Source organism: Jaculus jaculus, chromosome 9 (genome assembly GCF_020740685.1).
Source record: "Jaculus jaculus isolate mJacJac1 chromosome 9, mJacJac1.mat.Y.cur, whole genome shotgun sequence".
Lineage (NCBI taxonomy): Eukaryota > Metazoa > Chordata > Mammalia > Rodentia > Dipodidae > Jaculus > Jaculus jaculus.
This window is the reverse complement of record NC_059110.1, coordinates 49,613,467-49,631,622: the sequence shown is the minus strand read 5'-3', so window position 1 is coordinate 49,631,622 and position 18,156 is coordinate 49,613,467. Positions and strand designations below refer to the sequence as shown.

At 39.8% G+C, this 18,156-nt stretch overlaps 1 protein-coding gene across 2 annotated transcripts in view; it reads right to left on the bottom strand.

The window, feature by feature from the left end:
- The window catches only part of Mcm9 (minichromosome maintenance 9 homologous recombination repair factor), a 129,768-nt gene extending 112,638 nt beyond the window's left edge, over window positions 1–17,130 (bottom strand). For both annotated transcript variants that reach the window (XM_004651241.3, XM_045158109.1), the window contains exons 1-2: window positions 17,104–17,130; window positions 12,290–12,600 (exon numbers count right to left, since the gene is read on the bottom strand). In XM_004651241.3, coding sequence (XP_004651298.1) covers window positions 12,290–12,593 — 304 coding nt within the window. In that variant the 5' untranslated portion in view covers window positions 12,594–12,600; window positions 17,104–17,130. The remainder of the gene's footprint in view (window positions 1–12,289; window positions 12,601–17,103) is intronic.
- Window positions 17,131–18,156: the final 1,026 nt, after the last annotated feature.

Genomic DNA, 18,156 nt, shown 5'->3' with positions numbered 1-18,156 from the left:
ATCTTTCACAAATGTTCATTCTATTTGTGATATCTCCATCCTTCTTCCTTCTCTTTCAGAAACTTCCAGTGACCCTAGTACAATTCATTTCCTGTTCTGTGGACTAATAAACCTTACACATAGGTTGAATAGGGTATGTATCATATAACATAGGAGCTACTTTTAAGTTCCTTGACAGCTGTGTTTAAACACATTCATGTATCTGTAAGCATATGTATATATATGTGTATATACATATGTGTGTATATGTATGTATATATAGATAGATAGATAGATAGATACCACTGTTAATATTTATCTGTAATAGTGTCTCTCCTATATCTTTGAGCTCCTTTAGTGCTATACCATACTGTTTATGGTTTCTCAAGAGTTTAATAAATTCCTGTATATGTTATATTTATAGAATGAATGTTACTAAGGTAGTAACATGATTTGCAATTTCCTTTTTCAAAGAATTTATGGGCTAAATTAATTTGAGAGGGATATCACTTACATAAATGGAATTTTATCACTTAAATTGAGCATGAAAACCAATCTAAACACAAGAGCTGCCTAGAACCACTTCCAAAGCATCACTTAATACTTTATCAATGCCTTTCTGAACAATCCTTTTGTAAATTGTGCATGTTAGTAAGACTTCTATCACAGGACTATATTCCCCAGCCCACAAACTCATTTATTTTTGCACTCATACATGATGATTAATAATCTTCATAATTTTAGCCTAGAAAATGTAAATAAAGATACCACATTTCACTTAAATCAAATGTCTGGTCTTTTCCTCATAATTTTAACTTGCCTCTAGGAAGTTCTATCCTAGCGATGCATAATCTTTTCGGAAGGACATGTACTATAAAGTCATTGTTATTTATTGACTGAACTTTGAGGCAGGGTATAGGTATACCAGGTTGGCCTCCAACCTTCAATCCTTCAATGTATAAGAAATATCAACTACAGCAGAGAAGTAGGAGAGATCCAGAGCATCTAGAGCCCACAGAAACAGGCAGAAGCGGCTCCAGGAACAGCAGCACCAAGTCCACATGGCTGTGATCTCCAGGCTCTGTCTGAGCTACAGGAAAAGCCAGGTGAGGGGATTTTCCATTCACGCCAGCCTCCTTGCAAAGTCAGGAAACTAGAAGGGGAGGACAGCAGGGGCCAGCAGAGGAACTAGTGAGGAAGAGGATCATGGGTACCAGAAGAACAACTTCAGCCACCATCCACAGTCTTCCCTTCCCCCACTGCCAGTGCAAGTGCCAGCAAGCACCAGAGGCCTAGAGAAGGGAACTCAGCTACACAGCACCCAGCACAGACTATTAGAGCAGTGACCCACCAACCCAGCCAGGCTACTTGAGTCTACAATACAGCAAAGAGGTACCCAAGTGGGCAAGCAGCATAGCTGAAACCAAAGCTACACCAAAAGGCAACTGGGATTACACCAGGTCAGTATCTGCCAAAATAGCCTAGTATATAGGCTTGCTTGCATCAGAAGTGCAAATTGCACCTTCTATGCCACTGTAAATTATGTGTTAAATCTGATGGATCAGGTTTGCCATTCTTTTTTTTTTTTTTTTTTTTTTTTGTTTTTTTTTTGAGGTAATGTTTCACTCTAGCTCAGGCTGACCTAGAATTAACTATGTAGTCTCAGGGTGGCCTCAAACTTACTGCAATCCTCCTACCTCTGCCTCCCACGTGCTGGGATTAAAGGCACGTGCCACCATGCCTGGCTAGGTTTGCCGTTCTTAAATAAGCTATATTTTAGGGTTGCCAATTGTTGCTTCATGATTTATAGTGCCTTTCAGGATCTCACTCAGTCAGAAGCTGACCTTAGAACCCTCTATAAACTAGAAATCTCAGCCTCCCAATTGACAGGATTAAGTGTGTGGGGCAATACATATCCTTAGGGACTTCGAATTTGTTAAGGATATATTTGTTTTAATACCTACTCTTGCATAAATACTCTGTGCTCGTTTTCATTGGATATGTATATTGTTCAGTTAAATTTCAGAATTAGCCTGTATTTTGTTCCACCCAGTCAACTAGAATACTCTCATAGCAGGCAAACCCAATAACTAGGGTCACTTTTGTAGTTACTCTTGACAGTCTTTTAGAGCTACACTTGGCATCTTATGCTCCTACCTTGGAGCTATAAAACATCAGATTGATTGATACATCTAAGAATACTGCAGATAATTAGAAAACACAAGAATCAAATTAACCCAAAATGTGAAAAACTCTACATTATAATACAAGAAACACACACACACACACAAAATCAAGACAATATAATCCTACTAAAAAATTTAAATCCATCAGAAATGACCTCCAGTGAAACCGGTTTAGAGGAAATACCTGAAAAAGATTTCAAAAGAATGATCATAACTATGCTCAAAGGAATGAAAGAGGAAATCAAAGGAATCAAAGACCAGGAAACAAATTTAATGAAGTAAGGAGGTCAGTACAAGCCATGAATAAGGAACTAGAAATAATAAAGAAAAAAAAAGTCAGAAATATAGCAATGAAAAACACAGTCAGCCAAATAAAAAAAACTCTGCAGAAAGATTCACAACAGAATGGAGGAGGAGAGAACAGAATACCTAAGCTAGAAGACAAGGTGGCAGATCTAATACAGCCTAAGAAAGACTAATAGAAAGGCATGAATGGGAATTTAATGATATTTAGGACACCATGAAGGGATTAAAGATAATTAAGGGTACAGTAGAAGAAGAATTTCACTCCAAAGACCTAGTAGGTATTTTTAACAAAATCAAAGAAGTAAACTTCCCCCAAATTGGGGAAGAGATGGCAATGCAGATCAAGTAAGCCTTTGGAACACCAAACAGACAAAATCTGGAAAGAACCTCTCCTCACCATATTATAATTAAACAAACACACAGACCAAAGAAAATATATTGAAACCAGTTAGAGAGAAAAGCAAGTCATTTATAAAGACAGGTCCATCAGGATTACAGAAGATTAATCAACACAAACTTTAGAAGGCGGAAGGGCCTGGAATGATGTATTCTAAGTTCAGCAAGATGACAACTGTTAACCAAGAATTCTTTACCCAGCAAAACTATCTATCCAAATTGACAGAGAAATAAGGACATTCCACAACAAAAATAGGCTAAAGGAATATATGACAACTAAGCCAGCTCTACAGAAAATGCTTGAAGGGATGTTCCATGCGGAAAAGAAAGGAAAGCACACATATAAGCAAACAGGAAAAAATAAATCATACTTGAAAAAAACAATACAAGAGAGTAAAGGGAAAAAAGGACAGACTACAAAACCAGAAGAATGATTAGTACAAATACATACCTTTCAATAATAACTCTTAATATCCATGGCCTCAGTGCCATAACTAAAAGAAACAAGCTTACAGACTGGAGTAAAAGGCAGGATCCTTCTGTTTGTTGCCTCCAAGAAACTCATCTCTCCATAAAAGACAGTCACCATCTTAGGGTGAAAGGATGGAGAACAGTATTCCAAGCAAATGGCCTGAGGAAACCAGCAGGTGTTGCTATTCTAATATCTGACAGGATAGATGTCAAATCAACATTAATGAGGAAAGATTAAGGTCACTTTATATTGATTAAAGGAAAAACTCAACAGGAAGACATTACAATCCTAAACATATATGCACCAAATATGGGTGCTTGAAATTTCATCAAATAAACACTCTTACACTTAAGGTCACAGATCACACCAAGCACAACTATAGTGAGAGTCTTCAACACCCCACTCTAATCTACTGACAGAACATTCAGCAAAAAATAAATAGTGAGACATCTGGACTACATGGACCTAACAGATATCTATAGAACATTACAACCAAATACTACAGAATACACATTTTTCTCAGCAACACAAGGAACATTCTCTAAAATAAACCATATAGTAGGATCCAAAGCAAATCTTAACAAATACAGGATATATGAAATAATTCCTTGCACTCTGTCTAATCACAATGGGATTGAAGAACAAATCAGCAACAAGAAAACTACAGAGTGCATACAAAATCATGGAGCCTAAACCATACATTAATGAACGATGATTGGGTTATTGAAGAATTCAAACAGAAAATCAAAAAATTCATAGACTCAAATGCTAATGAAAGTACAACATAGCAAAACTTTGGGGACACAATAAAGGCAGTCCTAAGAGCAAAATTTATAGCTTTAAGTGCCTATATTAAGAAAATTAGAAAGATCACAAGTAAACAACTTAATGCTTCACTTTAAGGCCTTGGAAAAAGAAGAACAAAGCAAAACAAAATCAATAAATGGGAAGAAATAATAAAGATTAGGGCAGAAATTAATGAAATAGAAACAAACAAAAATAAAACAATACATGAAACAAGGAGTTGGATCTTTGAAAGGGTAAGATTGATAAACCCTTAGCAAATCTGACCAGAAGAAAGAGAGAAGAAACAAAACTTAATAAAATCAGAGATGAAGAAAGCACCATTGGAACAGATAGCAAACAAATTTAGAAAATCATAAGGATATACTTTAAGAACATATAATCTACTAAGTTAGAAAATCTAAAAGAAATGGATGTTTTCCTATATTTATATGACATACAAAAAGTAAATCAAGATGAGATAACTAATTTAAATAGACCTGTAACAAGTACAAAGATCCAGGCAGTTATAAAAAAAAAAAAAAAAAAAAAGTCCCAACTAAAAATTCCAGGCCCAGATAGATTCACTGGTGAATTTTACTAGAATTTCACTGAAGAACTAACACCAATGCTTCTCAAACTTTTCCATAAAAATGAAAAGGAAGGAATTCTACTGAACTCCTTCTATGAAGCCAGCATCACCCTAACACAAAAACCAAAGAAAGAACAAAAAAAACTACAGACCAAGCTCCCTAATGAACTCAGATGCAAAAATTCTGAACAAAATATTGGGAAACTAAATAAAAGTAAATATCAGAATGACTATTTATCCCAACCAAGTAGGCTTTATCCCAGAGATGCAGGGATGGTACCATATATACAAATCGAGAAATGTAATATACAATTTAAATGGACTGAAGGACAAAAATCACATGATCATCTCAATAGACACAGAAAAGATATCTGAAAAATCCAACATCCCTTCATGGTAAATGTCCTACAGAAACTGGGAATAGAAGGAACATATCTCAACATAATAAAAGCTTTTTATGACAAACCTACAGTCAAAATAATACTAATAGGGGGAAAATCTGAAGCTTTTCCACCAAATTCAGGAACAAGAAAAGGGTGTCCACTATCCACATTTTTATTTAATATTGTAATGGAAGAATTGGCCATAGTAATAAGGCAAGAGATACTCATGAAAGGGATACAAATTGGAAAGGAAGAGATCAAATTATCCTTATTTGCAGATGATATGATTCTATACATAAAGGATCCTAAAGACACTACCAGCAAACTGTTAGAGCTGATAAACTCTAAAAGCAACATAGCAGGATACAAAATAAATGCACAGAAATCAGTAGCTTTCCTGTATACTAACAACATGTGGAGGATGAAATCAGGGAATCTCTCCCATTCACAATTGCCTAAAAAAATAAATAAAAAATAAAGTACCTTGGGATAAGCCAAGGAAGTGAAGGATCTCTAAAATGAAAACTTTAAAACACTCAAGCAAGAAATTGCAGAAGACATTAGAAAATGGAAAGATAATCCATGTTCTTGGATTGTTATAACCAATATTGTGAAAATGTCAATCTTACCAAAAATAATCTAAACATTTAACACAATCCGCATTGAAATTCCAATGCCATTCTTCACAGAAATAGAAAAAAAAAACAACTAAAATTCATTTGGAAGTGTGCACGCACATACCCACATCCACCCACACACAAAACCTCCAATAACCAAAACAAAAACAAGGCTGGTGGTATCACAATGTTATTTTAAGCTATATTAGAAAGCCATAGTTACAAAAACAGCGTGGTACTGGCACAAAGACAGACATGCAGATCAATGGAACAGAATAGAGGACCCAGATGTTAATCCAGGCAGCTTACAGCCATCTGAGTTTTGACAACAGAAACCAAACAACCAAATTTTTAAAAATGGGCTATGGAACTAAACAGAGAGTTCTCAAAAGAAGAAGTACAGATACTACATAAACATCTAAAAAAGTATTCTACTTTAGATGATGGCTATGGATTTAGCCATCAGGGAAATGCAAATTAAAACTACTTTGAGATTTCATCTCACTCCTGTCAGAATGGCTTTCATCAAGAAAATGACAATAAATATTGGTGAGGGTGTGAAAAAGGGGAACACTTCTACACTGTTGGTGAGAATGTAGTCTGGTACAGCCATTGTGGAAATCAGTGTGAAGGTTATTGAGACAGCTAAAAATAGATTTACCATATGATCCAGCTATAGCACTCCTGGGCATATACTGTAATGACTGTCCTCACTACCTTAGAGAAACTTTCACAACCATGTTTATTGCTGCTCTATTTACAGTAGCTAGGAAATGGAAGAAGCATAGATAGATGTCCCTCAGCAGATGAATGGATAATAAAGATGTGGTACATTTATACAATGGAGTTCTATTCATCATTAAAGAAAAATGAAATTATGAAAATTTCAGGGAAATAGATGGATCTGGAAAGGATTATACTAAGTGAGGCAATCCAGGCCCAAAAAGCAAACGTCCTATGTGCTCTCTCATATGTGGATCCTACGTACAAATTTTTAGACTTGTGTGTGAGCTGGAACCAAAAATCAGTAGCAGAGGCTAGTAAGCTACAAAAAGGTTATAAGGGAGGAGAGGGAAGGACTTAAGGATATAGTATGGTATGTATGTAAGTAGATAACAGATTACAGGGAGTGGAATGTCCTAAGCAAGGTCAAGGGAAGAGATTGAATAAAAGAAGGGTGGGGGAGGGTCAATCAAAATTCAAGATATTCTGTATAAGACATATGAAAGCCTACTTCTTTGGATAATGGCACATCCAGAAGCCATAGATAGTTACTAGAAAATTTGCAGTGCCAGTGATGGGATACCTTCCAGTGAATTGATGGCCAGGGAGGTACCTGTTTCCTTCAAAACATTATAGGCTATTATCAGGGACCATGGCTTCCCACAAGAAACAAATGGTAAGACCCTACTGCTGAGGATTTCACATACTTGGGCTGTTAGATCACTGAGAATCAAGCTGGGGTAAGCTGAAAACTTTCTGAAAAGCTGCACTGCATGAAGCCCTATGGGTGAGAGAATTCATAAGCGCTGAAAACAGTGGACACTGGAAGCCTCAAGTTTGGCCAGACAGGCTAAATGACTGAATGGGTGCAACAGTGGCATGTCTGTTCTGGGAGAAACTAACTGCTGTCTAATTGGACTGGAGGCCCACTCTATAGGAGGGAATACATGCCTGGTATTGAAAACCTAATCAAAAGAGTATGGCAGAGAGGTCATGAGCCTTAGGGATGTTATGCCTGCTATTTTCTGGCTAATTGCATATATTATGCTCACCAAATTGCCCTCTAAGCACTATACTTAATATGTTCATATTTGTATATTAATGCTACTCTCACTTTTGGCTAGAGAAGCTTCTCTTTTCAGATGGCAATGGCCACTGGGATGACCCAAAAGGCAATGTACTATTGAGAAGAAGTGACAGAGTGTTCAGCATTGAAATATCTCTATCACACCCTCCAAGGCTCAGGGTCCACTGCAAAAGAGGTGGCAGAAAGAATGTAAGAGCCAAAAGAAGGGTACAACTACTTACAATGCAACTGTACAGCCAGAACTTGTTCTTGATATCTATGACCTTGCAGGGCCTAGCAATACCTTCACCAGACATTCATAATAGGAGGAAAACATGTTGACATCAAAAGAAAATAGAGATTATCAAAGAGAGGGAGGGGATAGGATAGAGAGTGGAATTGTCAACGGGAGATTGGGGGAGGGGAGGGAATTATCATGGTTCACTGTCTTTAAGTATAGAAGTTGTCAATAAAAAATTATACATAAAAATCAATGCTTTAATGATGAAAATCTTTTGTCAATATTCTGACATTTCACAGCACATCCCTTGTTGACATTCTACAAATGACAACACACAATGCTGTCTCAATACTCCCTTCTTATGATGATATTTTATAAGTCTTTTTGATTTCTGACATATTTGTTATTTGGGAAGAATTTTTTTACAAGAAACCTAATGTCCCTCCAGTTAAAATACTAGGTGTTCTTGATTTATCTGTTTTTCTCCCCTTTGAATGTAAGCTTTTAGAACTGAAGTATCATTTGCTGAAATAGCAAATTTTTTTCAAAGCATCTGAAATGTTATTTGGGGAAAGATTGAAAATTGCAGTAGACAGAGTTACCATTGCCTTCTTCCAGTTCATACAGTGAAGTGCTTTGGGATTGGCAATCACTGTAGGATTTATTGATGAACCACTAGTAGATACTTCCTGTTAGGTCAGGACAAAATGGAGTCACTGAGGACAGCAGGAGGGCAACAGAGACATAAGAAAGTGAGTCATCCACATTTCTCAAGGAACAGCCCAGCCATGTTCCTTTCCTTGCCTAACAATGCCCCAGGTCTAGGTTTCCTGCCTCCATATCTCCCACCTGGTCACTTCTGCTCTTCAGAGTCAGTCCAGACAGCTCGTGTTTTCCCGGAATAAAGTCTTCCATCTTTGCCTCAGAGTGGTCTCTATGGTCTTGGTCACTCCTGAACCTTACACTTCCATAGCCTCTTTTCCTGAAGTCTCCAACACGTTTTACATCTTTAAGTAACAGCAGGGTCACCTTGCACTCAGGCAACAGGATATATTAACTATGTTAGCTGCATTTCACAGATAATCAGGACTCAAAAGTTTAAAAGTTCTAATTCGCTAGAATGATTTCTCATTTTTTCACACAAAAATATTTTAATAAACCATGTCCTGATGCATATTCCATCTTTAGCCATGTTACAATGTCATCCAGCCCAGGACCCTCTTTGAGGTTGCTGAGAGTATAGGAGTGTGCTACTATCTTGAACTAAATATTTATCTTAAGATATAAAAAAGGTATAGTGGTCTTCTTAATCACAGATAATCATAAATCTTCAACTGGAGTCTCCTTTTTTTTTTGTTTTGTTTTGTTTTTCTGTGGTAGGGTCTCACTCTAACTCAGTCTGACCTGATATTCACCATGTAGTCTCAGAGTGGCCTTGAACTTATGGTGATCCTCCTACCTCTGCCTTCCAAGTGCTGGGATTAAAGGCATGTGCCACCACACCCAGCTTGAAGTCAGCTTTGGATTTCACCAAATCCTTCATTCTTATAAACAGAACAAGGCTGTGTCAACCTTCTTGAATTTATACAGTAATGTTGATTAAATGTTATTTTATGGCAGGGGCAATGGCTCAATGGATACTTGCCACACAAGCATGAGGACCTAAGTTTAGACCTCCAGGATCCACATAAAACCAGACACAGTAGTGTACATATATAATGCCAGTGGCCCTATGGCAACATGCGAAGTGGCAATAGAAGAATCCCTGGAAGCTGTGAGACAGCTAGCCTGGTGAATCTAGCAGCAATATACCAGGGTAAAAAGTATGGACTGACATCCAAAATTGTCCTTTGACCTCCACACATGTGCCTTGCATGGTATGTGCACACCTGCACTCACACACACACACAAACACAAAAGTTAATTTAAAACTTGAGGGACTGGCAGAGATGACAGTAGTAAATTACACATGACAACATTGAGGCTCTGAGAACAAATAACTTGCCATGTTTCTCAGCCTAGAGATGAAGCTTTAGCCAGGCATCCTCTAAAGTCAGCTTTCCTTTCACCATCCAATAGAATGCATTTCAGAAAACAATTTCCCCTGGAGATACAGGTCGGTTGGTAGAGCACTAGCCTGGCACTCCTTTTCCTAAAATTCTTTTTCTGAAAAAGAGTCTTGCTGTGTAGCATTGGCTAACCTGATACTCACCATGTAGCCCAGGTTGTGTAAAGAGAGCAAAATGTTATGTTTCTCTACATTTCTTTATATCAAGCTTAGATAAAAATAGAAGTCACTTCCTTGTAGGAGCTCTTAACAGAATGTAATGAAACACGTGTTTAAGTAGATGGGGATGAAAGATAAACAGGATGCTCTGCTGGTCTGAATAGCATTACCTCAGGCCTGGATTGTTGAGAAAAATCCTTAAGGGCAAATAAGCAGGACATTCAGAGACTTTAGGTCACCAGCCTATCTCACACCCCCAGGCACTTCCTGTAACTGACCAACAGACCTGTTCAGAAGTTTTTTTTTTTTTTTAATTTTTTTGTTCATTTTTATTTATTTATTTGAGAGCAACAGACAGAAAAAGAAAGGGGCAGATAGAGAGAGACAGAGAATGGGCGTGCCAGGGCCTCCAGCCACTGAAAATGAACTCCAGACATGTGCGCCCCCTTATGCATCTGGCTAACATGGGTCCTGGGGAATCCCGCCTCGAAACGGGGTCCTTAGGCTTCACAGGCAAGCGCTTAACCGCTAAGCCATCTCTCCAGCCCTTGTTTTTTCTTTTTCTTCTCTATAATCTTATAAGAATAGAATGTCCCTGCTGTAATGTACCAAATTCCCCTTTATGTTTAAAGTTACTTTTATGGCTGTAACATGTGAGTTGTAATTTATGGTTTAATTCCCATCTTGTTTTTGCAATAAACATTTTGTAGTTTTTTTTTCCCAATAAAAGATGACACTGTGGAGCAGGTTAAGGCTGTTCTCAGTGATCCTGCCTTCTGATGTGCATTCTTGACACAAGTTGGTTCACACCAAGCCCTTTCTAAGTCAGTGGTCTTACTTTTGTGACACTAGTCCCCACTCCAGTTGGCCTCAAACTCAAAGCAATTCTCCACCCTAAGTCTTCTGAGTGCTGGAATTATAGGCATATGCCACGACCTCTAGCATCTAAAATGTTTACCAGTGACTCTTCAACTCAACTCACTCTGTATACCATGGGACATAACCATGACTAGCAACAACTTATAGAAGAAATGGGTTTGAATGTTTCATTATGGTGTGGAAAGCACAACAGAAGCAGACGTCTGAGCTTGACATCTCTACACCAGGAGGGAAGAAGTAGTGAGAGTCAAGAAGGGCTGGGCTAGAAACACCCAAATGTCTGCACTCAGTGGACACCTTCCTCTAGCAATGTTCCACCTCCAAAGGCTCCACCAGCTAGGGTTAATTGAGACTTAATCATAAATGCATTAAGGCTATGCGGGACATTGTACATTCAAAAACCATGCTCTGAAGCCAGTGTGGTGGTGTACACCTTCAATCCCAGCACTTGGGAAGCAGAGGTAGGAGGATCACTGTGAGTTCAAGGCTACCCTGAGACTTAATGAATTGCAGGTCAGCCTTGGCAAGAGTGAGACCCTACCTCAAAAACAAAACAAAACAAAACAAAAAAAAATCCCTACACTCTGTTAAAAATGATTCTTTTTTTTAAAATTTCATGTATGGTCTACACTCGTGTGTGTACAGATAGAAATCTTTGCTTTCCCACAGGACCGGGGTTACAGGCATGTGGGGCCATGTCCAATGTCCATCTTTTTACATGGGTACTGGGGATCAAACTCAGGCTTTCTCAGACCTTCAAGACTGTATAACAAGTACTTTTACCTGCTGAGCCAGTCACTATCCCCTCCCCCCAAACTACATTTACCACAGAAACTGAGCAAGAAACAAGGAATGGCAGCAGGAATACAAAGACAGACCTTTGCCACAACCAGTTGCTGCACTGTAGAAATATGACTTTTTTTTTTTTAAAGAGAGAGCAAGAGAGAGAATTGGCACATCATGGCCTCATCCACTGCAATTGAACTCCAGATGTGCCACCTAGTGGGTATGTGTGATCTTGTGCTTGCCTCCTCTTTATATGTCTGGAGTCTCATAAACATTGGTCCTAAGGCTTTGCAGGCAAGAGCCTTAGCAGCTAAGCCATCTCTCCAGCCCAGTCTATCACCTTTTAATTCTTGGATTATAAGTACTTAACTGTTAACGATCACAAAAGCTTGTACAGATGACCATTTGATACACACAGAAAAATATACAAACACAGGTATACTGTTGTCCTTATACCTTCTCCCTCACCTCTGGTGGCATGGCAAGTTTCTCATGCTCAGAAACAAACATCATCTCATCCAAAATATGCCACTATCAGCTACGGCTTTTAGGTATAAAAATCATATATTTCCTAATGCTCTGAATCTCACATGTATTATATTTTCTTCAAATCTCCCTAGAAAAATTACATGTTGGAAACATCATTGATTTACCTGAAATCCTGGCATGAAGATTCTGTTTCATAGAAAAGTCCTGAGGCTGTGAAAGAGACTGCAGAATTGTCAAAGCTGACCTTCGGAGTGCACTGTCAAAAACAGTCAGGACTTCATTGGGAAATACAGTGAAATATTCTCCAATTTCCATGTTTGTTTCAAAAAGAGTCATGGCATTAATCACAATGGGGTAATGAGCATCTTCATCTCTTTCCTTCAAGATCAAAAGAATGTCATTCCTATGGTGTTCTGAAACATACGACTCGAACACCTGCCCCACCAGCGTGACTTGATCACAATTCATCTTGAAACTAAGTTACCAAAGAAGAAGAAAGGATGGTTTTAAATATTTGACACTTAAGATTTACACACAACTTAACAAAGATTGGCTATGAATCATCCTATAGCATAATCACAAAATAGCTAACCCGATTCATAAGGAGTTATGAACTATCTGATAGTCATGTAAAACAGACTTTACAAGTTATATAAGGGAGGCTGGAGAAATGGCTAAGCAGACAAGATGCTTGCCTACAAATGAGACATGAGTTATCTGTTATGATTATATACAACATGGACTTTACAAATTAGACATGACTTATCCTTTGTCAATGGTGGCACATGCCCTTAGTACATGGATCACTTTGAGTTGAAGGCCATCCTGGAGCTGTAGAGTAAGTTCCAAATCAGCCTGGGCTAGAGTGAGACCCTAACTCAGGGAAAAAAAAAAAAAAAAATGGACTTTACAAATTATATATGAGTAATCTGTTACTGTTACAGTCATGTAAAACATACAGTTTACAAATTAGTCAAAATCCAAGGAATGAGATGGTACTGTCATCAACTTCTAAAATGGTACAAAGTTTTCACATATCTTTTTCAAAACCTTTCTCCATATTAATATATTAATATAGATTAACCCTATATTAATATAATTTATATAACAGATATGAAAGTTGCAACCCTCTCTTCTCATTTGGGTATCTTGAGATGGATTCTTGTTCCCCATGCTGGCCTTAAACTTATATCAACTCTCCTGCCCCAGTCTCCCAAGTACAGCGTTTGGATGGTGGATATCCACCATCATGCCTGGCTTCCAGACTTCTTTGACGATATTCCACACCCATACATTTGCTCCCAAGTATAAAATCCTCGTAAATGCTAGCCTTTTGGCTAAAGGCACTCCCAAGTGGGTGTACACAAACATGCTCCTAATAGCTTTCTTTGTATAAAGCCTAACATTTTTCACTTTGCATTTATGCATACTTAGCTGTATAAAAGAAATACATTCTTTTTATTTTATTTTATTTATTTATTTTTAGTTTTTCGAGGTAGCCCAGGCTAACCTGGAATTCACTATGTTGTCTCAGGGTGGCCTTGAACTCACAGTGGTGCTCCTACTTCTGCTTCCCAAGTGCTGGGAATAAAAGCGTGCACCACCACATGTGGCTTGAAATACATACTATTAATCAGATTGAGTGCCAGTTCTACCTTGAATAATTAATGACTTGCTTTAGGCATGTATATCTAGAGGTGACTATTTCCTATTTTTCCTTCTTAACATAGGAAAACCACAGGACTCAGCAAAAAGAAAAAAAGCTTTCAGTGGTATAAAGCAGCTGAGCAACTGAGAGAAGCATAAGTTCCTCAACAATAAGATCAATAATAGATACAATATATACTATGTTTCATGTATCTCAATCCCTTGACAAGCCTTTTTAAAAAAAGTATAATTGCATTATAGTTTTTTGATTCTTTTTTGGTTTTTTTGTTTATTTATTTGAGAGAGACAGAGAGGGACCGAAAGAGGCAGATAGGGAGAGGGAGAGAGAATCGGCATGCCAGGGCCTCCAGCCACTGCAAACGAACTCCAGACGCATGTGCCCCCTTGTGCATCTGGCTAATGTGGGTCCTGGGGAGTCGAGCCTAGAACCAGGGTCCTTAGGCTTCACAGGCAAGCGCTTAACCGCTAAGCCATCTCTCCAGCCCTAATTGCATTTTATTTTTGCCTATACAGTCAGATCTAGAGTTGGTGAGAGCACCCATGTGCTAGATCTAGAGTGTAACTACACTGGGTGGTTACAAATCAGCTGCCCAGTTAAGAGTTTCACTTGATTTGCAATGAGAGCAAGTTTCTTAGCAGAGGTGTCCTTTTACACTAGGCTCTACAACTATGAAGATTAAAGTTTATCATTTTTGCTGGGTGGGGGGATGCACACCTTTAATCCCAGCACTTAGGAGGCACAGGTAGAATGATCATTGTGAGTTCAAGGCCAGCATGGAACTGAAAGAGGGTAGGAGAAAGCTAGATTTTATTCTTTTTTTTTTTTTTTTTTTGGTTTTTCGAGGTAAGGTCTCACTCTAGGCCAGGTTAACCTGGAATTCACTATGGAGTCTCAGGGTGGCCTCGAACTCATGGCGATCCTCCTACCTCTGCCTCCCAAGTGCTGGGATTGAAGGCGTGCGTCACCATGCCCGGCCAAAAGCTAGATTTGTTTTAAAAGTCAGTTTCAGTTAAAGACTGAGGCCCAAAGGGAACCAGGAGATGCCAACCCACATGCCACCACACTCTAGCACAAGAATGGAACTCTTGGCAGGAATGGAACTTGAGCCTGATTGAGATTGATCTACAGTGCCTCCTGCTGCCCAGTGTGGCGTGCAATCTACATAAAGTGGCCCAGGTGGGCTGGCCCTGGGGTTTGCTCTCCAAATCTACAAACCAATCATGCCCTCACCTTGAATACCTGAATCCAATGCTATGAAGATCAGTCTTCCAGTCCCTCCCTCCCTTCTCTCTCCTCTCTCAGCACAACCCTCAGTGTGTGTGTGTGGGGCGGGCTCTCTCTGAATTTCCTCTCATCTCTGCTGAGATACACACAAGTCTGGCCTCTACCCCCACCTGACTGAGTGGGGGTGGGAGAGTATAGCATTATTTCTTGATCTGAACTTTTTTGTTTGCCTCTGTTTTATAGTTTGAATAATTTCCCACTTTGATTACTTGTATGATTTTCCTCTGGTCTCTGAATCTAACACGTGCATACTTCCCTTACACCCCAGATCTACCACCTGGGTGCTCTCACCAACTCTAGGCTTGCTACCTGTGTCACTTCTTTAAACTTGAGGTAACCATGAGTGTAACCCTCTTCTTTACTCATTTCTCTGAATTTCTTGGTCTCTGCTTTGATATTTTCTCTCTGTTATTCTTCCTTATCATTTGCTATCATTTGCTCTTTTAAGTTTCTTCCATGGTAAAAACACATGGCAGATGTCACATGGGTTCCTCCTAAGTCTCCCTACACAAACTCTTAGATTCTACTTTCGCAGTTTCAGCAGCTTTAATCTCTCTCTTATTTTTTTTTATACTCTAATCTCTCAAGGCCTTCTCGCTGAGCATGGTGGCATATGCCTTTAATCCCAGCACTTGGGAGGCTGTGGTAGGTGGATCGCTGTGAGTTCAAGGCCTCCCTGGACTACATAGTGAATTTCAGGTTGGCCCAGGCTTCCCTACTTCGAGAAACCAAAAAAAAAAAGGCCTGTTTCTTTTAAATGAGCTTTATGAACGCCCCTCTACATCCAATCCAGTGTCCCTTAAATAAACTCCACAATTTGTGATTTCCCCTAAATAAATTTAGTAACTCATAACTTATCCAACGTGAGTACATCTTTATTAATTCTTTATTAAAGGTAAGACAGAACTCAACATTTGGGGTTCATAAATTCTGGAGGACCCCTCCTGAATCCCAAAATCCTGTATCAGGACTACAGAGTGACTTTGAGGTCAAGCCTGGGCTAGAGTGAGACTCTACCTGACAAAACCCAAAATCAAGCAAAACAAATAAAGGTGATTGTTATGAAGCCCCAATACTCTAATGGATGAGGCATTACTTCCTAAGACTACTACTAAGTTCACAGGTTAGCAACGTTTGCTATTAGCAGTTTTGGGCTTGTTCTGAACACCTATTAAGTAGGACAGCATGAAAGGTATAAAGATAGATCAGTACGACCAAGAATCCTGGCAGTTCTAGCAGACCACTGTGAAATTGAGAGGTGAATAAATTAAGTCCCAAAGAAGGAGTGAAAGTAAATCATGACCAAAACAGTAGGTACCTTAGTTGTGGTTGGATAGTATACTATAATTCAGCCTAGTGTCAAGAAAAAAAAGCATTTTGGACATGGTCTCTGCTTGCAAATGCAGCAACAGACAAAACACTGTACTCACAGTGCTGTACAAATGGATAGTAATGCAGAGGCTCATTTAGTAATTTGACAAAGAGCTCCCCATAGACTAGAACTCAAAAGTTCACACTATGGTCACATTAAATTTCGCCCTTTTTAGAAAACAGCATTATTTCAACACCCGCGCAGAATCATACAGCTGTTGGCTAACCCTAAGACAAGTGCATCCAGACAGTCTTAACACACTCAATTTCCCTGTGCTGGTTGACAGTTTTCCTCAACAATTGTCCTCTCAAAGCTGCAACAAGAGCAGCCGGGCGCGCGGCGGCCCGTGGGCGGGTCCGGGCCCGCAGCCCCGCCCCCATGGGCGGGGTGCGCCTTTCGCGCTCTTCCCGGGCCGCCGAGCGGCCATCGTGGAGCCCCCCTGCGTTCCGGACTAGTTCCCCAACTTTCTTTCTAGCCCAGCGGGCGCGGACGCTCTGGCCCGGGGACCCCGCCGGGTGGCCGGCTAGGGGCTAGGGCTCGGCAGGGCCGGCGGGTCGCGCAGCTAGTTTTTGAACTACAAGGACGCGGATGAGGCTTGGGCCTGGGTCCCGGCGGAGAAGGGGCACCGAGGACCGAGGGCGGCTGTCACTTACGGCCGGCACGCTCTGCCGGGACGCGCGGCTCCCCGGGGCGGCGTGGCGGTCTCTGCGGGCTCCGCAGGCCGCGGCTCCGGCTGCGCGCGGCCTCGCTTCCCCGCGGCGGCGCGGGCGGGCCGGGCCTCTTCCGGGCGCGCACGCCCCTCCCGGGGGCGGGGCCGGCGGAGCGCTCGTCCCAGCCGCCCCAAAGATGCCTCTGTTCTCTGATAAAGGTTTTAGAAAGTTGGGTTTTCCGTGATCCAATTCCAGCAAGATTTTCTGTGTGGCCTATCTTTTCAAGCCTGTTCAGAGTTTTTCTTTTCCCACGGAAAATCAGTTGTTAAAACTGTCGAGGGTCTTTGATTAGACTTCCTGTTCTATTCAATGCTGTAATTGTCATCACCAATATACTGCACTCTTGACTTTGTAGATTGAGAATGAGCCTCCCAATCAGAGGTGGACCTCCAATTTTCTTCTACCTTTTCGAAGGTACCCTTATAATTTCATATGATATTAAAATCAGTTTGTTGCTTACTATTTTATTCATTTTGATACAGGATCTATTGTAGCCCAAGGCTATCTGGAACTCACTGGGTACCAAGGATGACCTTGAACTTCTGATCCTCCTGCCTCTACCTCCCAGTGCTGAGATTACAGACTTGAGTCACCAACCCAGTTTGTGCAGTATGGTGTGGGGGTTTGAACCCAGGGACTCATGCATGCCAGGCCAGCAGTCTACCAACTGAGTTGTCATTTCCTATTTCTAAAAGAGATTTCCATTGACCAAACATTGATCCCTATGAGAATAATTTACATGGTAGCCTCAGTGAATCATAATGATCATTGATTACAGTGTCTTTGTTTATATTTTTCTCAATGTTTAGTTTTTTTCAGGTTATTCTTGTCGGATTTAGCCGCAAGGCTAAGGATCTGGGGGGAAAAGCCTACAGTTTTTTGATGCTTTGGGAAATTACCTTTTAAAATTTTGGTTTCCTATTGTTACTTAATTTTTTTTTATATTATTTATTTATTTATTTGAGAGCGATAGACACAGAGACAAAGACAGATAGC